General features: G+C 36.5%; 4 protein-coding genes across 7 annotated transcripts in view; 3 read left to right on the plus strand and 1 right to left on the minus strand.

Moving 5' to 3' along the window:
- The first annotated feature begins 675 nt into the window (after positions 1-675).
- fray (oxidative stress responsive kinase frayed) lies at positions 676-18889 on the plus strand. 2 transcript variants are annotated; one of them, XM_041776104.2, is made up of 3 exons: positions 676-810; positions 5604-5621; positions 15489-18889. In XM_041776104.2, the coding sequence occupies exon 3, from the start codon at positions 15932-15934 to the stop codon at positions 17597-17599; it is 1668 nt and encodes a 555-aa protein (XP_041632038.1). In that variant the 5' UTR covers positions 676-810; positions 5604-5621; positions 15489-15931; the 3' UTR covers positions 17600-18889. The 2 variants fall into 2 exon arrangements, with proteins under 2 accessions (XP_041632038.1, XP_017035429.2); XM_017179940.3 differs by lacking the exons at positions 676-810; positions 5604-5621 and adding an exon at positions 9789-10015.
- Positions 809-20496, plus strand: LOC108083936 (E3 ubiquitin-protein ligase RNF181 homolog). Of its 2 annotated transcripts, XM_017179942.2 has the most exons (4): positions 809-962; positions 5604-5621; positions 19791-20107; positions 20249-20496. In XM_017179942.2, the coding sequence occupies exons 3-4, from the start codon at positions 19799-19801 to the stop codon at positions 20381-20383; spliced, it is 444 nt and encodes a 147-aa protein (XP_017035431.1). In that variant the 5' UTR covers positions 809-962; positions 5604-5621; positions 19791-19798; the 3' UTR covers positions 20384-20496. The 2 variants fall into 2 exon arrangements, with proteins under 2 accessions (XP_017035431.1, XP_041632041.1); XM_041776107.2 differs by lacking the exons at positions 809-962; positions 5604-5621 and having other exon boundaries at positions 19708-20107.
- A 641-nt stretch (positions 20497-21137) lies between these two features.
- Positions 21138-24249, plus strand: part of qin — a 73921-nt gene continuing 70809 nt past the window's right edge. The window contains exons 1-3 of the mRNA XM_017179924.2: positions 21138-21411; positions 22114-22721; positions 22802-22882. Coding sequence (XP_017035413.1) covers positions 21297-21411; positions 22114-22721; positions 22802-22882 — 804 coding nt within the window. The 5' untranslated portion in view covers positions 21138-21296. The remainder of the gene's footprint in view (positions 21412-22113; positions 22722-22801; positions 22883-24249) is intronic.
- LOC108083931 (uncharacterized) overlaps positions 22888-24249 on the minus strand; it is a 33359-nt gene continuing 31997 nt past the window's right edge. For both annotated transcript variants that reach the window (XM_070286720.1, XM_070286719.1), the window contains 3 exons: positions 24005-24210; positions 23713-23855; positions 22888-23653 (listed from right to left, as the gene is read on the minus strand). In XM_070286720.1, the coding sequence (XP_070142821.1) occupies positions 23080-23653; positions 23713-23855; positions 24005-24210 (923 nt within the window). In that variant the 3' untranslated portion in view covers positions 22888-23079. The remainder of the gene's footprint in view (positions 23654-23712; positions 23856-24004; positions 24211-24249) is intronic.

Genomic DNA, 24249 nt, shown 5'->3' on the forward strand with positions numbered 1-24249 from the left:
TAAGCTCTCTCTGCCATAACACTCTCGCCCTTTCTCGCTCTCTGTCTCTCTATCTTGCCCACCAGTGATGTCATTACCGCTTGTTTCCCGTCAAATTTAGATAAAACTAAAATTGTTAAACTGAGCGGCCTATTTGTAGGGTTTAACATATATGCATAAAATATGCAACATATGTGAAATAAAAATATAAAATATACATAATGCATTATATAGGCAAATGTGTAAAATACACACATCTAAAAATATTTAATAAAATGGTAGTAAATAGGTTGATATATGTATCTTGATTCTTTAAAAATTTATATAAAAGTTATTTGTCAACATTTATCAGTTTTTATTTTACTCAATGCCCTTCTATTGGAATTGGCAGAGTGCCGTGCTGTTATTGCTTCTTATTAAAAACTATAGGAAAAACAAATAAAATGTAATTTTTTTAAATCTGATTTTTTCTTTGCCTTTTCCGGAAATCCGTTTTTTCAGCTTTTATTTTTTAATCCAGCTTTTTTTCCCAAACAAAATGGCATCACTGTCGCCCACAAGCTTTTTTGGATACGGATGGAAACGGAACACGCGGCAGCTGAATTTTTGTTGTTTATTTCGTGCAGACGCTTCGATTTTTACGTGTAATTACCGAAATCTGGTTAAATATCAACTGGGGATATAGCGGACTATCCGGATTGCGAATATATTCCAGTGAATCAGTGAAATTTCGCCAGCAAATACAATACCAAAAAACGTTTCGTCACGATAGAAAGAGAGAGAGGAGCAGTGGAATTTTTTCGCAACAAATACAATTAAAAGTTGCAGAGGGTGAGCGAACGAACGAGCGAGGAAGAGGCGAAAAATAAATCAGAAAATCAATTAGTGAATAATACTATTTGAAGTCGTGTGCAAGATAAGTTTCCTGGTGAAATTCCGTTTTCGGCGATTGGTTTTTCATCGATTTTGCAGAAGGAAAACAGGTTGGTAGCCTTCCCTTTCTCTGGTGTGTCTTGCCCCTCCCCCACCCCCTTTTCTCTTTGATTTCGGTTTTTGTAACTGGTTCTAGCAAACAACGCTGCTTATTCTGTTCGTTCTTAGTTTGTTTTAGTTGTGTTAAAGTTGGCTTTTGGTTTTCTGCCTTTTAGCATTTCATTCGTTGCGGAAATATGTATGAAAATACCGGCTTGTTGTCATCTGTGCAAAGAGAGAGGCAGCAAAAGAGAAAAGAGAGCGTGACTCAGTGACTGCGCCTGTGGTTGTGTGAGGTTATGCGTGTCACAGTCGCGGTCAAAATTATAGGACATACAATGTGGGTCATTCAAATATACAAACAAAAAATAAATATTTGGTTAATAAGAAAATTGGATTAAAAATATTTATAGAGCAGTGTTTTTTTTTTAGTATTCAATATATTTATGATCTTAAAAATTTTTTTAAAATTTTTTTATTCTTAATTCTTGCTTTGATTATTTTCGTACAAAATTATATTCAAATATCTATATTCTGTTAAATATATGGAAGGATTATTAATGTTAAGGGCTATCATTACGAACCCCTCCTAGTGCGTACGCCTGGAATTGGAACACGCGCGTGTACTACTGTTTTCCACACTCGAGTCCACAAATATTGTGACACCATGATCCAGTTGATTGAATTGCTTGTATTTCGCTTAATTGATACGAACTTCAAATGGACGGGCGCTCGCTCAATTAGTGGCGTTTATTTTTTCTGCTTTCCCATTTCACTCGGAAATTTTCTCAGTTGTGGGTGCACCAGCTGTTCTTTCAAATTCCCGCGCAATTTGCATTTTCAATTGCAGTCGGTGAAAGAAGAAGACGGCCCGGAGAGAGGGCGAAATATTATGCAATATGCATTCATTTAGCGTGTTATCATCTTTTATTGCAACTAGTTTTTGTCGGTGCACATCACTGAGGTTAATTTTCACACACTAATTCCTGAAGGTTAACCATCATTTTGTTTATGGGGCCAAATTGCATTTTCGAAATATGCGGAAATATCTTTTATCAACAAGCGATGGGTTTTTAAAAATCTCATTTTAAGAATATCAATATTACGAATATTTATAGACTATATATTGAGGTTACCAATACGGCGGTTCTTATCATAATCAGCTTAAAGTATCTATAAGTTCCTTCAAGCTTTACTTTGTAAAAAAAATGTCCATAAATCTATGTATAAACTAAATTTCTCAAGCTTACTTTTATCGTTAACTTAAAAGAACAGCACTGATATTTTATTTGATGATGAACATAATGCTTAAGTTCTAATATGTACATAAGTTTTAAAATTATCTTGTGTCGGCGCATATCACAAAGGTAAAAGAAAACCTATAATATCTTAAAGATAACCATTATTTTTTAAGGTCTAAAAATTGAGTTAGGGAACTTTGCGGAATATTTAAATAGGAACAAAACCACCTTAAAAATTTGTATACAAAAAGATAATGCACACTTTGTTACAACTTAAGCTACGGCGCAGAAAATTTTATATAATAGTAAAATCAAATCGCAGATTTATTTGTATGCAATATATTCAGAGATTTGTAAAGTATGTAAATATCGTACAGTCTTTGCGTCAATACGTTAATTGTCAGATAATGATTGCACAAGTAAATGGAAACTATAAAAACAGAAAAATATTATTTGCGAAAACGCTAACTGGTATTTAATAACAAATAGACAAATTTGTGACGATTAACGTCAGTTACTCCAACATTTTGTAGCATTTTGTCATCTTTAACTTCTGTTTTAAGTAAATTTAGGTAATAACTCCATATTATTATGATTTAAAGGATCAATTAATCAAGTAAATACCAACATTTCATAGAAACTTCTTTTAAGCATTCCAAAAAAACTTTCTAATCAGCCATCGTAAAAGTCGGTACGTAATACCTAAAACAAGGTGGAGATCCGTGTTGTCAAAATCGAAAATTTATCTCGCATACAAAAATATCTTCCTGGCTAATTGGTAAAGACTTTCACAAGTTGGGCACACGCCAGAGTCGCGTGGCTGCAACAAAATAAATAATACAGCATCTAAAAGCTATAATAATAGGGATTTTGAAACCGCTGCTAATTTGATTGATCAACGGGGGGCCTAAGGAGGCGAAGAAACATAATGCCCATAATCGTGCCATTTACACCTGTGCTGTGCGGCCAAGTGGCAATTGCCGATTCCCAATTTGCGTTTCTAATTAGCTGCATCCCGTGGCGTCGTCGTTGGCAATTTATGCTCAGAATGCGACGCCTTACCCATCATCAATGATTGCTTAGATAAGTCATCGATTGCCCACCGACCATGTGACATAGCACCAACCACGTGTGCAATTGTCGCCCTTTCTAATTGCCCATTTACACAATTAACACTTGGGGGTTGTTTCCCCACTATTAATTACCTTTAAATCTTTAAGAATACAAATTAACTTTATTTAATGGGTAGATAGAATCTTCTGAGATATTGTCTAATTAGATGTACGAATAGTATATCTTTACTGTTTGTAAGAAAGTTGTATCATTATTTAAAGAGTGATTTTTTTTATGTATTTCAAAGATCCATATCAAAAGTAATAACTTTTTTGGATAAGATTTCATCTTTGGCTGCTTTAATCATCATAAATCAAGAATCTCCGGGCTGTAGTATATCATTGTTTCGGAGATACCAACAATCCTCATCAGTTCTCATCGGTTCTTGAGCAATTGTCTTCGTACTTGGAAACTTTAGTTGCATTCTTTGCAATACATTTTTGGCTTTACGAATATTATTTGTGTATTATTACTCGAGTGCCGGACATTCCAGTTCGAGACCCTTTGAGGTCAGGCTTGGCTGGTACTAAATATAGTTACACTTGAAGCCTGATTAGTAGTAGGGGTCGTGTGTAAAAAAGTGTGTGGAAGTAATTAACAGTGATAAGATTAATCCCAATGCAGGCATTGAGTGTTTACAGTGGAAATTCAATAGAATTAACAATTTAATAAGATTTAAAATGAACTTATTTAAGGTTTAAGGTTTAAAATAAGAGGACAAAATCCCTGAAAACAAAATTTCCCTACAAAATATGTTAAGAATACGAATAAACTATAATTTATATTAAATATTTTAGGATAGACTATATAATACTTAAATTAATTATTAATTTATTAATTAAAGTTTTAAACAATTACGACCGCCCCTCCAACGAAATACTTCCGAATTCTGCAGCTCTCCACACTAAAACAATTTTAATAATTTACTGCCATTTTTGCATTGACCACATTTCATATTTTGAACACTTGTTTGTGGCGGGAAAGCGGCTGAGATGCGAGTGCCTGCCATAAATTTAAGCGCAATTTGTTTGTCTTGCATGCCATTTTGATGTCCACAAAGATTTCATATTTTAATACGCTCACAATTTTCTAGTTTATTTTCGTTAGAGGCAGACGGAAAATATTTTTAATGGGTTTTACAGCACGTGCCGTTTGTTATTGTCGATTTGTGTCTGTTTTTTGTTGATATTATTATATGGAAAGTATTTTCAAATACACAACAAAGCCTTTATGTGCGTATAATTATTAAGCTGTTTTTAAGCATTCACAGATCATAAAGATTTTGTGATAGAGCTTTGGTTAATGGTATTTTTTATGCAATTTTAATAAACAATAATAAAGAAAGTGTTTAAATATATTAGAAGATATGATCAAATTGATTTTAAAACATAAATATTTAACTAGATGCTTGATAGTTGAATAAAATTTTTAAACTATAAATCTAAATAAAGGTTCCAAGTCTTTTAAAACCTAAGATTTTTATAATATAATATATAATAATATATCTCAGACGTCAATAAATTAAATTTTAGCGTAATTTTCTGGATTTTATTCGCAAGCCAAAGAAAATGAAAGGAAAATTTAAAAAGAAAACCGGTGATTGCACTATTAATTACTATTTATTTTGGCGTTGAATTTACATTTGAATTTTCCTTGGCCGCATCTTGATAAAAATGTCCCTATTTATTTTGGCATTTCCTTTTTTTTTAACGCCATTTGCTTAATTTGTGGCAACAGGTGCCACACCTGCACCCCCCTTTTGCTCGATTTAAAAGAGCCCCTTGTACGCTACAGTATTATGGCCACGTTTGGCATAGAAATTGGTGGCCATCGGCTGCTCATAATTTATATGCATGCGGGATAAGTTTTATATTTATTGGCATGAAGATAAGTTTTGTGGCCACACATTCGAGACTCATTTATTTTTGGCTCCTTCCTTTCATCCACCATCGGCATCGAAAAATGCCAGGGAAAATGTATAATAAATTATTCGCACATTTACAAATCAAAATTTATGTGCTCTAATTATTTATTATTTATTCTCTACCACCTTCACCATCTCTTTAATATGATTTTCAGTTCAGTTTTGCCAATCCCTTACATGTTGGTATAGATTTTCATTGAATTTTCATGATTGTTGCGATTATATTATATTATTATTTGTATGCCGTGCTTATCTCTTATTATTTATTACACCATTTTTTATTTTATTCGCTTATAATAATAATAAAAGTATATATTTTAATGCTATCTCAACAAACCATTTATTAACCAATTCATTTTTTAATATTTTTACAGATATCAAAAGGCGAACTGGTAAGTAAAAAATAGCAAGTGAACTATAATATCGTATCTGTAGAAATAGTTTAAAAATTGCAAGCATATCTGGCTTTTTAGTTAGAAGTATAGATCCCTTAAAAGAGTCATATTGGGTGGGGTGTTTTATATAATTAGTTCTTTTGATATAAGGGATTGTTTTTACTTGCCCGACTTTGACACTGTACTCACAAATGTGTGTTAAATAGCAGATTGAAGAATCCAGTTTAGGTGTTTCCAAAAGATTCTATAATTTATTTTTCCTGTATTAAACAATGTGACCGTATATACACCTTTTAAAGGGAAACTGTACCTTGTATCAATGATGTAATTCACCTAATCTGAATTAGTGCTTGTGCTTGTGTTCTAAATATATTGCAAATATGTAAATTTACACTAATTAGTCATCGGGGATTTTAAAATTGTAATAAAGTCATCAGAGGCAGCAGCACGCTTGGATGGAATCACTGCTCATGGGGCAGACAAAACGCATTAAACTAAATTGCATTCAGCAAAACTCAAATCTTAATGGTGATCTAAAATCGAAATTAAATTGAGATAGGTAAATCGTCGTTGTGTGCTGCTTCTGTGGGTAGGTACAGGGGGGGACCCGGGACCTATCTGCTGGGTCACGTTCTGTTCGGCGCTAATCGCTCAATTTGCCTCACAGCTAGCACGCGGAAATGTGTGGGAGGGCATGCGAAAGCGTTTCACTGGCCAAAAAAAGTCAGACAACCGACACACTGGGGGAAAAAAAACACCAAGTAAGATGTCGCCACCATTACTTAAAATGAATAATTTATGTCAAAGTCTAGAGCAAACACAAGGTTTTTAAGGGCAGATTACTCTTAATTGTTTTAAAAATCATAAAAAATACTTTTCAGTTTTTCAAGATTTTTTTTCGTAGTGCAGAGAAAAGCGAGTACAGTGAGGCAATGCTAATTAAATTTCGCTACTCGGGGCACGGCGCCCTCAGTCTTAATTTGTTTGCATGCTCGGTCGAGCGGAAAAGCAACAACAAATTGGCATAATGATCTTGTACGATCAACAGAAACATGATGATCACATGATGATGATGATGATCATCATGTTGAACTGACTGACAGGCCGACTTGTTTCTCTGTTTTTTTCCCTCCTCCCGATTGCTATTTTGACTTTGAACTTGCTCGTTGTTTGCCTGTAATTTACGATTTCTGCAAAACGAAAAGGGGATCGAGAATAAGAGAGCCTTGCCCCATTGTATAGTACTATATGGCATAATAGTATTGTCCGATTCGTGCACCATTTCCTACCCACTCAACGTGACGTTCGGCGTTTTAAATTTAGCCACAGTGACAAGAGAAAGAATGAAACTATAACTGGGCTCCGGGTCTTAATATGGAACGACATTTCAATTGTGATTGCTATTTTTAGTCATTGTCATCTCTCGCCAGTCCCGACATTCCTCGCTTTCATACTTTTCTTTTTTGCATATTGAGGGAAAGCAGCATTAAATCTCTTGTTTGTAGCAAGGTTAACTTGTATTGTATAACGACATTAACTTTATGAGCTTTGGAAAAGAGATACATGCATATGTTGAACAATTTTAAATTTGTATATTTGGGTCAACTAAGCTCACAACGTTTCAAAATATTAATATTCTGGTTAAGTTCTTGGAAATGCAATCAATTAATCTGGGTTGACTCTCATTTGTGATCTCAATTAATTGATTCCGAAATCAGAAACCTTAATTTCAATTGATCTAGGTTTCGTCATGTGCTCATGTGAAAATGTGATTTTAATTAATGGATTTCAAAGGGAGAAATTGGCATTTAAATTGTTTATTGTTTCTCACAATAATTGATTTTTATTAAATTCAAAAATGAATAACTCTTTGTTAGGTTGTAGTATTCTTAAAATATATTAAAAATTTCAATAAAGCAAAGATAGGAACGTTACTTTTATAAGGAAATAATTAACCCAGTTAAGTTTTCAAAATTAAATATATTGTGCACCTCTTTAATTTACAATTATTATACCTGGCAATCTTTATTTAAAACAAAGTACAGCAATTAAAGCGTTTCATTTCGGTTTTAAGGTCTTAACTATGCCATTATTATTTTTGTCATACTTTTCTGGCCTTAAACATTTACTTCCTGTTATTTGCATTGCTTTTTGAGCTCATTGAACTGAATTACCTTCGACTTTTGCGTTCAAGAATATTGATTTATTTCTCGTGCGATTTTTAATTTATTTTTCTCAAAGCAAAAATGTTTTTTGCGAGTGCAAAAATCTCCAACGTCCTCGCCTTGACAGACCAACGAAGAGAGATCACATGAGATGTTGACCAGCAAATTGAAACGAACATGTGAGCTTTGATTTTGCTGATGGGCTATGGCACATGGCAAATTTTTGGCATTTTTTTTTTAGAGGAAATATATACGTATTTGTTTATTAAAATGTATAAAGTTTCACGAACATAGCGTCGCGATCGGTGGCATAAATATTTTTAAAAATATATTTTAAAGGGTAGTAGTCGTTTGAAAGGTATTTTCAATAAGATCTTCTTGAGTAAACTTTTACTATAAACATTTGATGAGCAGGCGAGGCTTCTCTTCAAAAAAACAATTATTCTTTGTTATAATTTTCCAAAATATCTCTAATATTTTTGAAGATTATTTATTTTATTCGATGTTAAGGCTTTAAAAATGCTATATTAATAGGTATTTAATAGCCCAAACACTAGTGTATATTTTCATTATTTTTCTATAGCCAGTTCCTATATATCCACTGTAGTTTTACTATGCGAAATAGGCTTGTTCAGGTTCATTCATTATAGCTCGCCCTCGACTCGTGGTGGCCATTCATGACTTTTTAGCCTCATTTTGATGTCGCCGACGTCACGCAACCGACAATTTTCACAAAAGTTATTGACCAACGCCTTGGCAACGATCAGTGACCCGAGTACAAAGTATATAGGAACCGAACTGAAGTATTCTAGGTTCAGGAGCGATCAACCTTTGGCCCGCCCACACACACGTGTCAAATAACATTGGTCGCTAATTAAATCGCAGTGTTTTCTGCTTCTTTCCCTCGCTCTTTGTGTGTCAAAACCTATTTTTTTGTTGTTAATTTTTGAGGGCGTTCGATCACTTGACTCGTATTGCCGGTGCGCATAAAAAGTAAGCCACCTTACACAGATATGGAATACAGATACAATTTGCACAGCCGACGAATTTCACACATTTTATTGGCTTGGATACAACAAATTCCCTTGTTAATAATAAGATAACCCCGAAAAAAAATGGGGGAGAAGAGACGCCTTTTGACTATAAACAAGAATTTAAAAATACTCAACCTATAAGCCTTATGCAAATTGCTAAAATAATAATAACATCAACCTGACAAAGGTACATGCGCATGTCGCTGGGAGAAGTCAAAATTACCCTGGTACAGTACTGCTAAAAAGTATGTAAACATACGACGAAAGACGTAGCTGCGAATGCTATTAACCAGGGATAGAGGATCTGTAGATGTAGATCTGTAGGATGAAATCTTAGAAAGTTATTCGTATTTTCACAAATTAATTTATTAATTAATAAATGCAAGGATGCACTTAGAGAAGACAGTGCCTGTCATGAAGATATACTATTATAATTTTTAAATTATATAAACCTATATCTGAAAACCCACCAAATGAACTTACTTAAATAGAACCCACGAGAACGAAACCCCACTCACCTTCCAAGTAAATTCTCCACGGAAGTCCCCGTGCTGTTGGTATTTAAATTTGGAATCAGTAGCAATCACTCATGCATATTACTTACCAGCTGGGCTTTGGCAATAAAGCCTGGTAAATCCGAACCAAAGGCAACCCGACACAGGCACCGATATATAGCGTATAGATACAGATACAAAGGCGGATACACCGAACTACTAACTACCACTAACTAACGCCGACGCGTTGATGGAGGCGGCAAAATTTCGCACATTTCGTACATTTATTTCGTCGATCGGCGACGGTGCTTCTATAGTATCATCGCTGTTATGGCTCGTCGTGTTCCGCCATTTGTAGAGCTCATTTAATTTTTATTGTTGTTTATTGCTAAACGAAAAAAAAAGGAAAAAATTTCATTTTAAATGTTTGATTACAACGATTTGTGAAGTTCAGTCGAATTTGTGATTTTCACGCTGGAGGAGCGGTCGAATCAGCGATCGCTAGCAATGCGATTCTGAACTGCAATCGGATCGAATCCCAATCGCCGCAGTTCCCTTGATAACTCAAGTCAATCTCAAGTGTCGCGTGTGAAGGCATCTCAGCCTATATAAGACATAAAACTGAACAAAAAAGAACATTAAATTTTAAAAAGTGATCGTCAAAATGCAGTTACTTAATTTAGGATGCCTTAAGCAAAGTGGGTTAAACTTCTCGTTTGTGTTATGTTCAGATTTCTAAAAAATTCCACCTACTAATATAAATTTATATTTTATCGCTAAAAAATACATGTCTCATATGCACCACATTTATCATTTTATAAACCGAAAATAATGCATGCATATAGCTGAATGCAAATAGCTAAATATATGAGATACCAGTTTGATAGATAGGAAGTACTGTATATTTAAATGTGTGTAATAATGTTCATATCTATTGGCTTACCTACCGACTTAAATTGTACAACATTTTTCGGGACACTGGAAATTCCCCCACACACTGCCTGTGATTTATTTCTAGTCGAGTTTGGGATAATTAAATTAAAAAATAATTGCACAAAAAGCTAATAAACATGTCAAAAAGTGATTTATAATTTACATTTGAGAGCAGCAGGGAGTGGATTAAATTTTAAATGTATATTAAACAAAGTCGTACTAAAGCTTTTATTAAAAAGGGTTCAATATTAATATTTACATTTTAAGATATTTAATAATAATTTTAGGGGTATCCTCGGTCTAAAATCTATTAAATTTTAAAGGAAATAATTAGAAAAAAAAAAGTATTTTGTAATAGAAAATATTTCTTACTTAAAATAATAATTATTAAATTCAATGGAAAAAATTGACCATGCCCTCAAAACTATTTTAAATCTTTGTGCTACTTTCTGATTGATCGTTCAAACATATAGCCAAGTTTAAAACACGAAAAAGATCTTAATGAATATGCTTAGGTTGCATTTATCAATGCCAGTGCAAAATATGTGTTGAAATCGCAACAGCAGCAACTTAGACGAGAAATCAATTACTCTTTTGCATGACGCAGACAAAACCAGAGATCTAATCTAAACCCACAGTCTTACTTGGACACTTGGCACTGCCCAGTAGTACTCATAGTATTCATCCGATATTGTATAGTATACAATGTATACAGTATTATATCGAGTCGATTGTGAGAGCGATATGAGTATTTTGTTCTTGGCGGGCGATTGCAGTCCGAATTGTGTCAATAATTAATGCGAAACGATATTGCAACTGCAATATGGCTGAGTTCAAGCAACTGTGGCAAGCGTCGTGCTCGTTAATGTGTCAATATTTAAATTATGGCGTTAAATTAATTTCAACAACGAAATTTTCAAAATGCATACACATATTTTGTAATTTATTTCGTTCTTCTATAATTAAGTTGTCGCGTATATGCAGACGCCGAGTGCAATACACGAAAATTGTGTTAACAGCGAACGCAGTCGGATGAAATATTTATGTATATTTGTCTACCTGACTTGGTGGGCAAGGTGTCAGGTAATTAGGCGGCAGTTCATGTGCTTTTTATAGTCTTGCTAAATTGTTATTGTTTGTATGAGAAAGATAGATATACGAAATATAGGGAGTTTGATGTATTCATAGTTCAAAATATTCAATAACTTGCTTTGGTAAACTAAAAATATAATAAATATTTCAAGTTCAGAAACAATTAGCTATTTTATTTGAAAGTTTTAACTACTAACATAAAAATGTACAAAAACTAATCAAGGGAACCCTCTAAAGATTCTTTTGATTTTCCAAATCTCTTGATTTTCACGCACAATGTCGATGACGATCACCTTTTGCTTTTGCCATCCGCCAAATCCCCCCTAAGTCCACCCACTTTTTTGCCATGGCCACCGAACTGCATTGGAAATTATATGCAAATAGCAGACGACACAGACGGAGACATTCTAAAAATAAAACACACCACGCAAAAATCAGTATTGTGTGTGTGCCAATTCTTATTTTTATAAGTCATCGGTCCGACGATTGCGCATTTTTATGCACAGCAGAACAGAATTTAACGCTATGGCCAATGCAGACTACCACCGATCCCATAATCTCTCTATTGATACTTAGATACATTTGTATCTATAGGTTGGCCTGCCATACATTTCCATACAGCTGCGATACTTTGAAGGTTTTTTAATGGGCATGGTGCATGAGTTACTGATTTCGGAACAGATACTGTTGAGAAATTGTTTATTACTTATTGTACTTTTGCTTCCATAAATTCTCTTAACTTACATATGTTTCCAATATAAAATTATATATTTTATTTATGTGCTGCAGATATACAATATTCTTAAATATACGTCATTCTTGCGTATCTGTCTGCAATAGATTTCCATATACATATTTAGACAAAAACAACTTGCTGCAATTACGAATTTTCCATGATGACTGTAGGCACTTTTTTTATTTTTATTTGGGCTTCCCCCCACAAATTAACCCCCTTTCCATTATGTTGACACACTTATCTAACCCCCGGAGATAGCCAAGTAGAAATATGGGAGAAAGAGTGAGAGATACTGGATTCTCAATTTGTATCTGGGTGCGGTATGGAAAATACATACGTCTGTTGTATCTATGCTCTACTTTTTTTGGGACTTTGGGTCTTTATTGTTGCTAATTGTTTTCGTTTGTTGTTATTATTGCCGCTGGAAACGTTTTTAACTTATCGTGCGCGTCAGAGCTGATAAAATCCGAGTACACAGGACGGCGCAATACGTGGAGGCAAACAAAAAATAAAACCTTACAAATGGTGAAATTGGAAATGGAGGAGAAAGTCCAAATTTTGGAATATAATTTAAATGTTTGTTAATATTTTTAGAATATCAGAAACATGAAACAATTATGAAAACGAAAAATATACAAATGTTTTTTAAGGTTTTAGAAAACTACTACATATAGAATATAAATCTAAAATATATCATTCGTTTTTTATTTTGAATTTTTTAATAATATTAAAAACAATTTAAATAATCATATCACTTAAAAAAGATACTTAAACTACGGTTGTCGGGTAATTTTGCTTCTGAAAAGCTGTGCACAGATCCACGACACCCACTGTGCGGTAGCCTAACCCGCTCTTTCTGGTGCTCTCTCCTTGACTTCTCTTACTATCCCCTCTCTCTCTTATTCTCGTTTTCTTCGTGCAACGACGTTTTTGTTGTTGATATTTGCTCAAAACATTTATTTTTGTATTTTCTAGCAAATGCTTAATGTTGTTCTTGCTTTCTGTTTCTGTGTTTTTTATGTTTCTTTTTTGTTATTTGCCTTCAGTGTTGACCGCACCTATAAGCTAGATTCTGAGCAAGAATAAGCTGAACAAAAATGTGAGAGATTATTATTTTCTTAAGTAATAAATATGAATTGTTTTTTTTTTTTTGACACCATTATGAAAAGTTAAAATAATTAATTTGTCTAAATAATTTTAATATCAAAAAAGAAAAACCAATCGAAAAGCATTAAATAAGTTGCAAAATTACAAAAGAATCAGTATGCTTCGATCCGTCTGCTGTCAATTTGAGTAATCATTTATTACATTTTGGTAACTATTATTAAATTAATTAAAACTATTTCCATTAAGTGAAACCATTTTCCTCACAATTATTATATGTTCGATAAACTTAAAAATATTTAAGGCTGTAAGATATTTGCAATGTGGATAAGCTTTCACCTTTCAGATACGGTAGATCTAGCCTGAAATAAGCTAAACGTGCAACACTGGACTGCGCTGTCTGGCTTTTGGTTTTGCGGTTGTTTATCTGCGTTTTGTACGCTCATTCTCATTTGTTGCGCCGCTTTTGAACCGAACGCTTCGCGAAGATCGCGAACGAAACGAAACGGGAACAGAAACAGCTATAAGAAACTGAAAAAGAAGTTCAGGAGAAACGCGCGCGTGCGTGGAGTAGCAGAGGAGAAGGAAGAGGAAGAATAGGCCGAAACCGCAACAAGAACGTGTAATTAATAATTCTTCATCTTTTTGCGTAAATTGTTTTGATTTCTTTTGGCGTGAAATCAATAAAGCACAAATGTATATTTATTGAACCAATAGTGAGTGTGTGTGCGTGTGGGTGTGATGAAACGAAGTCGTGTGACATTTCTTATCAGTTGCACATGATCGTGTGACTTTAGTTATCTTTCGCTCTTTCGTCCCCTTTTCTCTTGGTATTGATTTAATTAGAAATTTAGCGGCAGAAGTAATAATAAGTTTATTTGTTCAAATTCTTTTAGCTTTGAAAATAGTACTCTGGTTAATTTAAATACATATTGAAATGTTTGCTCTTTGGTTTGTTTTTGTTCTTTTATTTCTTTATTTAGCTCGCTGTCTTTGCTTTTTTTGTTGCCAAGAGATTATTTTAAAAATCAATTTTGTGTCTCTTTCTTACTTTGCGTGTTTTGTTTGTTTTGTAAACATTGAGTTTTTTCTCTTTGTTATTCGGTCCAAGTGTTAAATTGCGAAATTTGCCAGGTCGTTTTTGTTAGTTTAAAAAGTTAGTTGGCCAAAGTTAGTGAGTTTAATTATGTGGCACATGACACGCCGATAACTGGAAACGAACTTCTTTATCGCTCCTGTCACAGTTATCGAACCTGCAAGGCTTATCGCTCTTCTGATTACATAAAAAAGAAGACAGTAAAACAAAGTAAACGCATACATTTTAGCTGAAAACTTAATTACAATTTCCACACATTATCTTTGCTGCTGTTTTTTGTTGTTATTTTTTGTTTCTATAAATAGCACAATGCGGTCATTGGTCCCGCTCGCACACTTCGCCCTCTCGTCCTCTCTCTTTCTGCCATTCATTCCATGCGATTGAACTTTTTTTTTATGCTGCATGGAGCAAAGAGAGCCAGATCTCAATACAAAAAGAAAGAGAATAAAAGAGGCACTCCTACAGTCGTGGATAGAAATGGTTGAACAATCCCCACACAGTGGTGGCCTCAAACGTTGTACCCACACTAGAGGGAGATTTTATTCATAAAACAAAAACCTTATCAGCAGAAACGTGGAAAAATTTAGCATAATGAGGGTGGCTGAGGGGAAAGATAGGGAGGGGAATCAATGAATTCCCAGTACACGACATGTGGCGAGCGTTAAACTGTTTGTTTGCTTTTTATGCCAAAACGTGTGAGGGTAATTCCGCCGACAACAACAAAATGGCAATCTGTTTTGGGATTTAATATACTCCCATACGAATTTCGTTTGTAATAACCAAATCTGAGATTTTAAGATTTTTCATGACAAAATTGTAAGGTGTTACATAAATATTTAGTTTTTATTTACTTTAGTAATTTTAAAATTATTATTTAGAACTAAGCACATTATTGGGGATAAGCACCTCATACTAACAAATACTAACTTAATTCTCCATTTACCAATCTCAATTAATCCTGGTTTGAAGTCATGTCTTACTCGTTGCTGTTTCGTATTCTAATATTAGACTCCCTTGGCGCTTTCCTGTGCAACTTCAACACGGTTCCATATCTTGTTTCGTTAATTTTCACTAGATTTTCCCTGTTTCCACCCAAATCTCCAAATCCGATTTTATCATATTCCCGTAGTTCAGTTGCTTTCTTTGTTAAAGATTATTCAAGGAAAGGCCCCTACTTTATATCCATATTCTGATTTTTCTCCACTTGCAGAGGTGACACACATCTCCAACAACAACAACAAAGGCAACAGCCAAAGCAAAGAATCCAACGAAAGAGATCCTAGAGATACAACAGGGATCTTTGGTTGCTTTGCCAAGAAGGAAGATCACCAGCAGAAACAAAAAACCAATAAGGCATCAGAACTACGAGATAGTTCTAACTCTGGCACCTATAAAGTCCAACAAAAGGAGCAGGAGCAACAAAGACAGATCGAGGGATATCCATCCACTTACCGACAGCAGGACGAGGAGTTTCATCCGATAAAGAAGGAGGAACGCCAAAGAATAACACCGCCCATATCCAAGCAACCGAGACCGCGGAATACTCAGAGATCGCAGAGTCAGCCGGCTATCAATAACCGACGACGACCAGGTACCCCGCCGCCACACACCACCAACACCACCACCGCTGGAAACGGAACTGGAAGCAGGAGCATGACCTCCATACCTGCCAATCTATCCAGCAATAATGTGGCCGGAGCAGCTACCATGCCGGGAGCTGCGGCAGTGCCCGAGAAACAGCCGTGGCCCAACTCCAAAGACGACTACGAGCTGAGAGATGTTATTGGCGTGGGAGCCACAGCCGTTGTCCATGGCGCCTACTGTATTCCGCGAAATGAGAAGTGCGCCATTAAGCGCATCAACCTGGAAAAGTGGAACACATCGATGGACGAGCTGCTCAAGGAGATCCAGGCGATGTCCTCGTGCAATCACGAGAATGTTGTGACCTATCACACCTCGTTTGTGGTGAGGGAGGAACTCTGGCTGGTCCTGAGACTCCTCGAGGGTGGCTCCCTGTTGGACATCATCAAGCACAAGATGCGGACGTCCAATTGCAAACAGGGGGTCTTCGATGAAGCCACCATTGCCACGGTTCTCAAGGAGGTGCTCAAAGGACTTGAGTACTTCCACTCAAACGGACAAATCCATCGGGACATTAAGGCCGGAAATATCCTAATTGGCGATGATGGCACCATTCAAATCGCAGATTTTGGTGTGAGCGCTTGGTTGGCCACTGGCCGAGATCTGTCCAGGCAGAAGGTGCGTCACACATTTGTAGGCACTCCCTGTTGGATGGCGCCCGAGGTGATGGAGCAGGATCATGGCTATGACTTCAAGGCGGACATCTGGTCCTTTGGAATCACGGCTATTGAAATGGCCACCGGAACGGCACCCTACCACAAGTATCCCCCAATGAAAGTGCTAATGCTGACCCTGCAAAACGATCCGCCCACTTTGGACACGGGTGCGGACGACAAGGACCAGTATAAGGCCTACGGCAAGACATTCCGCAAGATGATCGTCGAGTGTTTGCAGAAGGAGCCATCGAAGAGGCCAACGGCCAGTGAACTGCTGAAGCATGCCTTCTTCAAGAAGGCCAAGGATCGCAAGTATCTCACCCAGACCCTGCTGCAGTCCGGACCCAGCATGGAGACCAGGGTGCACAAGGCGGCGAAAAGACAGCCCGGTGCCTCGGGTCGCCTCCATCGCACTGTGACCGGCGAATGGGTTTGGTCCAGCGAAGAGGAGGATAACGGTGGCTCTGCCGGCTCCGGTTCAGGCTCGGGTGGTGGTAGAAAACAGCCATCTTCGGACTCTGATTCGGAGGACAGGCCCATCAACCGTTTGGAGAGAGCAGATTCCTCGGACAGCGATAGGGAAGAACCGTCGCCAGAGATAACGCACAGCGTTTCCTCCGCCACAATGACACCAGGAGCTGCTGCTGCTGCTGCTGCTATCCCAGCCACCCAGGAGGTGACAGCTGGCCTGGCTCAATTACCAATGCCCAGCGAGTCGGCCGGTGAGGCACCACCCGTCAATCTTGTCCTGCGCATGCGCAACTTGCGACGCGAGCTCCACGACATTCGGTTCGAATTTGTGGTGGGCAAGGACACTGCCGAAGGTATAGCCACAGAGCTGGTAGATGCCGGCTTAGTGGACGCATTGGATACCCAACCAATGGCCCAGCATCTGGATCAACTGATAGCCGCCAGTGCCACGATGAAAACGATTACTTTCCAATTAAGTTCCGGCGTGCAGCCGGGCGAAGTGCCCGACGAACGATCATTGGTGGGCTATGCGCAAATTTCCATTACAGACTAATAGTGATTAAATATTAGCCGTGGTTAATGGAGCCAAGGATCACGGATGAAGGCCAACCCCAATCCATCACAACAGCAACCCCCAACAAAACCTTCACACAGCACCATCTCTGTTAGGAAAAAAAAAGAAAACAAACAAGCCAGTCTGATGATGATACGTAAGGCCAGGCCAGGAGGGTTCGGCGGGATCTGGATTCTCCCAACTGCTGCTGCTTTTAGCACTAGACTCTAGAACTAACTGTATATGCTAGTGATAGATCTTAACACGAGCCCCGATCGTTTACTATATATAGAGAAAACTCCATAAACACATATATGTTATGGATTTAATAGGATGCGTCGATTTCCGGTTGACAACGACTTGGGTTAGGAGCGGAAAGGAAATTTTGGTTTAAAATAAGCTACTATATATATAAATATATATATTTGCCTCCCCCTTTTAAAATGTCAGCCCCATTTCTAATTTAATTAGAATGGTTTGGAATATAATTTGAATTTAATTTTCTTACTACAAATATTCTTTAAATGAAATATATTTTAATAGCGAAAGGTTTTTAATGAAAAAAGAAAGTCTAAGCATATGTATTGATTTGTATGTTCTGGATATAAACCTTAGAGCGATTAAATCGGCTACTTTCTGTTCCTAATATTATGTTTCAACCACTGAAAATCGACCTCGGCCTAAAGTTTTATATATAAATTGCCTTACCTTCTAAAAAACAGAAATCCTAAATGCGCATTGTAATTAAGTCCATGTGCCCAACCGACCCTTTTCCTCCTCCTCGCCCCCCACTAAAGTAGCTAAAGTAATTAAAAGAATCGTGTACTTATTCGTTTTCGTTTGTCTTTAAGTAGCTCCTGTACATATACACCCAAAACACACATATATATCTATAGAAAGAAATCAGTAGATAGATCCTGATGTAGTCCTGCCTCTATATAATACATCATTTACTACCAATCGCACCTATGTATCCCCGCCAGGCGCCTTTAATTTATTCTCTAGCAATCGTAAACTACTAATTTGTAAAGCCTAGCGCCTAAGTCTTGTTTTTGTTTTACTCTTATTATTTTATTATTTTACTTTATTATATTTTACCTTTCTGCTCTATATATCTTTGGTTAAGATCGCAGAGGAGGGCAGAGAAAAAAAAAGTAGAAATTAAAATTCAAGCTCTGTAACAACTACCTTGAAGTAAATCGTAAATCAATTACTTTAAAATACAATGAATATTATTTAAAAACATATTAGTAAAGAAGAACACCACAAAAAAAAGAAACGAAAAAGGAATTAACATTTTGTGTTTTTATTGGCTGCTCTTTATGTTGGTAATGGAAATTGGTTGGGGAAATAATTATACTAAACACAAAAGTAAATTATTATTTATTAATATATTAAAAATAATTATTAAGTTTCACCAACAGAGTTGGTAAAATAGTTTAAATGTGTTGGGGCTTTCAACTTTTAATTCTAAAAATTTCCAACTTAAGGAAAACAAGAACTTTCTGCAACTTTTCATCTTTATGAAGCTCAACAAAAAATTATCCTCATAGCTTGAAAGCTCTAAGATATTATTATTAAATGGTACAGTAAGCTCCTCCTGAGTAGAACATTGACAAGCCCAACTGTGTGGTCTATATGCCTAACTAAGCTCACTTAAACGAGAAAGCCAGTATATGCCTGTAATTTTAGACTTTTTAACTGCAACTAGAGCTAGTATTTCTAGTCTTAGAAAACGAAAAAGGATAAAAAACACTATTTGCAAACGTTTTAAATGCAAAAAAAGACCTCTTAGATACTTAGCCATAACACTGAATCTATAAAGTTTATTGTATTATGGAGTCCTTAGCCCAGATTGATTTGTTATCAATTGTATACGAGAAACTCGAGTTTGAAATAAAAATCACGTTTGGCTCCTAAAAGAACTAAAGTGTTGCTGAAATCAAACTAGATTATGGGATGGTTTTGTATTATAATTTTGATTTACAGCACCGAAAGTCAAATTTTGGGGTCTGGAAACAAAATTCCTTCGATTTCTGCCAAGGCGAAACCAAATCCGCTAGCATCGATACATATTTTAGATAGAGATATCAACCTTATCAAGATTAAAATTCCGGCAAAAACATCTAGGATCTAGGGATATTACTGTCCAAAGTTATCAACTTCGCTCTTTATGCTACGACATTTACAGCAATCACCATGTCTGACTATTTCGAAGAACTGGGACACGAACCCACCGGTCCGGAGGGTGCCAATGACTTTGACCGAAACTATAAGCGTCTACAGGTCCTAGCCGTCATGCACGGGATCGATGTGGAGATCGAGGTGCCGGAGGCATCCAGGCGAGCGATTGCAGAGCTTCCTGTCCACGTGATCCTGGAATCGGAGGAGGGTGGTGAGCTGGAGTGTTCCGTGTGCAAGGAGCCTGCAACAGCGGGCGAGAAATACAAGATTTTGCCATGCAAGCACGAGTTTCATGAGGAGTGCATCCTGCTTTGGCTAAAGAAAGTAAGTCCTTGGATAGTAATAACGGTCGGGGGAATAGGTACAATTTTAATTGAATTTAAAAAGATTTAATTTTTTATTTTATATTAAATTACATGTTAAATTGTTATATATGTTCTTATTATTTAATTCTTAACTCTTCAGACCAACTCATGTCCTTTGTGTCGCTACGAATTGGAAACGGATGATGAGGTCTACGAGGAGCTGCGCAGGTACAAACAGGACGAATCCAATCGTCGCCAGCGCCAGAATACCATTATGGATTCCATGTTCGGATAATTATGGAGTTTCAATCGAAACATTAACAAAACATTTTTTTGTTGGATAAAAATGGTTTGGGGCTTAAATTGTATGGTATATGTTTTAATAAAGGTATTGTGAGATGGATTTTATTTGATTGCAAATTTTATTCAAATGAGGAAAGTAAGTATTAGTTAAGTATTGTTACCACCGTCCCATATAACTTCCTGCGCTGCCCGACTTGGACTAAAGTTTAAAATTTAAACTTTAAATTCTACCTTATTGATCAAATCTATTGAAAAAATGCATTTCTAGAGGAAACCCGTGAAGATTCTGGCTCGCTTAATGTATTTTACAGTCCTAAAATATAATATATAATAAGGAAATGATATTTAACTGTGGAAAAGACCGAATTCGTCTTTAATTTACGCGTTTATTTTACTAAACCCTCGAAAAGTTTAAAAACAGCTTCAATAAAAGTGGCAGCACCACGAAGTGTCAAATCAATCAGCCATTGTTTGGTTGGCAGTGCAAAAGCTTATCGAAAAAAGCCATTTCTGCACGAAGATATATGAATCACATTGTATTAGTTTTTTATATAAATAAATTTTAATAAATTTTTAAACCAAACCATGTTAATAATTTATCCCACATATTTTTTTATAGTTTAATTAATTCATAGCTTTATAATCGCATAATATATCGTTGTTATTCTTCCGATTAATCGATTTTTGAATTTTGGAGGACACCTTGAAATGTCAAAATTTCGGTATTTTTTAGGAAGAAGACCACATTTTCGTTTAGCAACACTGGCGTCCTCCTTCGTCGCAAGGAAAACGCTTTTCGCCGAGTCGTTTTCGCGAATAAGTTGTAAAAAGTAACAAAAATACGCTTTAGATTAGCTTAAACTAGAGACTATACATAGATATATAGCTGAACTACGATCGGAATAATGGCGGACCTCCGCGGTGTAAAGCATTTCGATCGTAAATTTGTGGCGTCCAATTTGAAGAATCTGCTGCACTGTCCCAAATGCTCGAAAAACTACACAAATTCCCAGGGAGATCGTAAGTACAATTAACCTCATTTAGTTTAATTTATAAAATACAAAACTTGTGCAGTTTTCATTGAATGTTTCGATTTGTGAACATTTTGAGACTTTTCGGGCGCAAGCCTGTTTTTTTTTTTGCATGCTCATACGTGTGACTATGTTTGTGTGTGGGTATGCTAGTGTTCGCATGCAAGATGAGAAAGAGAAAGAGTTAAACACAGTTAGCCAATGAAATATTAACTAAATATTTACACAAATAACTAGAATTAATGATTTACTTATCATTAACTACTGATTTAATATATTAAAATATAATATTATATCCTTTTCTTTTGAAATAAAATTTCGCATCTCTAATTTTCTACATAACGGATCATGTTCCTCCATAGTTTTTTTCCAGTTCTCTTTCACAACATCTTCTAAACATTGACGATTTCCATGCACACAAACATACGTACATTCATAAATACATGTGTTTAAAAAATACAAAAATTATTAAAAATTAAGGAAACGTGGCGTATTCAGTATATATGTACGTTTATTTATTTTTAAGTACCATATGTAAGTGGTTTAAGGATTAAAAATCAATAAAAATATAAGTAAATAGAGCTTTAAAGAGTAGATCAAAATATTGATAAATCTACAAATACAAACATTAAATTCAAATTGCATTTTAGTATTTATTGTCTGACGATTTACCTTCTCTCGAATTCCCCAGAGAATCATCGTCCCTTCCTTTTGCCATGTGGCCATAGCCTGTGCGAGAACTGTTTGTCAAAGGACCTCCAACATTTGACATGTGCCGTGTGCCAGGAGCCAGCTCCTCCATTGATCAATGCCAAAAACTTGGCTGCAAGCAGCTTCCGCGTGCGTGTGTGCGACTTCTACGAACTCAACTATCATGTGCTGGGAGAGGCCAGCAGTCTCATTTCATTCCGTAGCTTGGACACAGAGCCGGTCAACGAAACGCTGACCCACAGTTTGGCCAACGAAGTGATCAGCCAGGCCACCTTGTGCAGTGAATGCCGTAATGGCGACGACATGGGCGAGTGTTTGGAATGCAATGCCTTCTATTGCAGCCTCTGCTTCGCGAGTATCCATAAGCACAGTCGTGTGCTGCAAACGCACAAATTCCAGAAGTTGAGCAACGGACCGCTGAAAGGATTTTTTATAGGCAACCAAATGTTCAACATGCCGGTTCAGAGGGAATGTCATTTGCATAGCCTGCCCATGAATGTATTCTGTTTCAATTGTAAACGCTGCCATTGCGCGAAGTGTTCGAGTGTACATCACAATAGTCATAAAACGCAGCCGCTGTACCAGAAGGTGAGTGAAATTTAGAGCTGGGAATAAGAATCGATACTAATAATTTGCCACAACTTTATAAAATGTACCTTTTCCTCTAGAATCAACGCTTGCAGTCGGAAATACCTAGCACCTTGCAGTCGTTAAAGTTAGCTCTGATGAACATCCAAAATGGCCAGGAGGTGAGTCCTATCTTCGATTTCTTTTACTTACTAGTCAGATTTATTTATTTCAACTATAGCTATAGGTAGGTATATGTATACAGTTGCATTTACGGCTAGCTATTTACAGTACTTGCTCGCTAAACAATAATTTAGGGACGAATTTTTCATTACAAATATGGCAAGCTCTTCCTTACTTCCCTTCCACTGATTGCTGCTCATTTGCTACTGCTGCTGCTACGCTTGATGGGCATCAGTTGTCCGGTATTTCCATCGGTCTTAATCTCAATAACCTCCAGCTTTTCCACGCTAACTTTAGTCGTCTCTCGCCCCAGTTTCTTTTCGGCCTCCTTAGTCTCCCTTAAACTCTGCAGCTTATCCTCTTCTTCGCTGCTTTCCGGTGCTGTGGGTTCCACTTCGAAATCGATTTGTGGCACCGGTTGCGGTGTAGATGACACCACAATTGGCTTGAGGACATAGGATTTTGTATCTTCCTGTGTGCTTGTAGGAGCCATTATAGTGGTTGGTTGCGATTGTTCAAAGGTGTCGTAGCTGCCACGCTCCGAAATGTCATCAATCTCGTCATCAATTAATAGATTTCGCTCCGAGCTTTGTTCATACACCTGAGCGTTAATTCCACTGCCAATATGTTTGGGTTCTGGCTTATGGTTTTTGGGCAGGGATGGAGTAGACGATGAGACCTCGACTGGTTTCTCCGCCTGCTGAGCAGCCTTGCGTTGCTTCTCCTGCCGCATTTTCTCTTCCATTTCCTGAAACTTCATGGCCAGGTATCTGCATATAAATCAGGTTATTTATATGAATTTATATATTGATTTTTGTCAAAATCTTACTTATCTACAATGGGTCCATTGTAGTCCTCGGGAAACTTGGGATTAAAGGGCAGTATGTACTTGTAGAGTCGCTCATTTAGCACATAAAGTTGAGAAGTAGTGGAACATTTCACATTGAACCACCAGTCGCAAGTCAGAGCAATCTGAAAGAAGGAAAAAAGTTTTAAAAGTTGTAGCGATTATATTATTATTATTTGAGTTCAGCGCAACAAAAACTATTCCGTTTCTTGGTTCCAAGAACCTGTTTTATAGTATAATCCAGTATAGTTCCAGTTCTAGAAAGTTCTCCCACCTGACTGAATATGGTTCCATTGGGGCACAGGAACGATGCCTTGCCGCCATTGAGATCGCAATAGTGCCAGACTTGGCAGTTGGTATCTGGATCCCCAAAGAATCCCTTGTAGCGTTGCTGGGTGCACTCGAAGCTTGTCTTGGGGATCTCTGCGTAGTTGGGATAATCGATACCTGGCCTTCCTGTACTTGGTCCAGGATGCTTATCTATTTATAATTAAAATTATTATATTAAGTATTATTTTG

This window comes from Drosophila kikkawai, chromosome 3R, assembly GCF_030179895.1.
Source record: "Drosophila kikkawai strain 14028-0561.14 chromosome 3R, DkikHiC1v2, whole genome shotgun sequence".
Classification (NCBI taxonomy): Eukaryota; Metazoa; Arthropoda; class Insecta; order Diptera; family Drosophilidae; genus Drosophila; species Drosophila kikkawai.

Excerpts from the sequence above, each read along its gene's own strand:
- LOC108083936 (XM_017179942.2), top strand. The coding sequence starts at position 19,799 with ATGTCTGACTATTTCGAAGAACTGGGACACGAACCCACCGGTCCGGAG. Across the intron at positions 20,108-20,248 it reads TCCTGCTTTGGCTAAAGAAA|ACCAACTCATGTCCTTTGTG; the intron begins GTAAGTCCTTGG and ends TTAACTCTTCAG.
- fray (XM_017179940.3), top strand. The coding sequence starts at position 9,982 with ATGCAGTTACTTAATTTAGGATGCCTTAAGCAAA. Across the intron at positions 10,016-15,488 it reads TTTAGGATGCCTTAAGCAAA|AGGTGACACACATCTCCAAC; the intron begins GTGGGTTAAACT and ends CTCCACTTGCAG.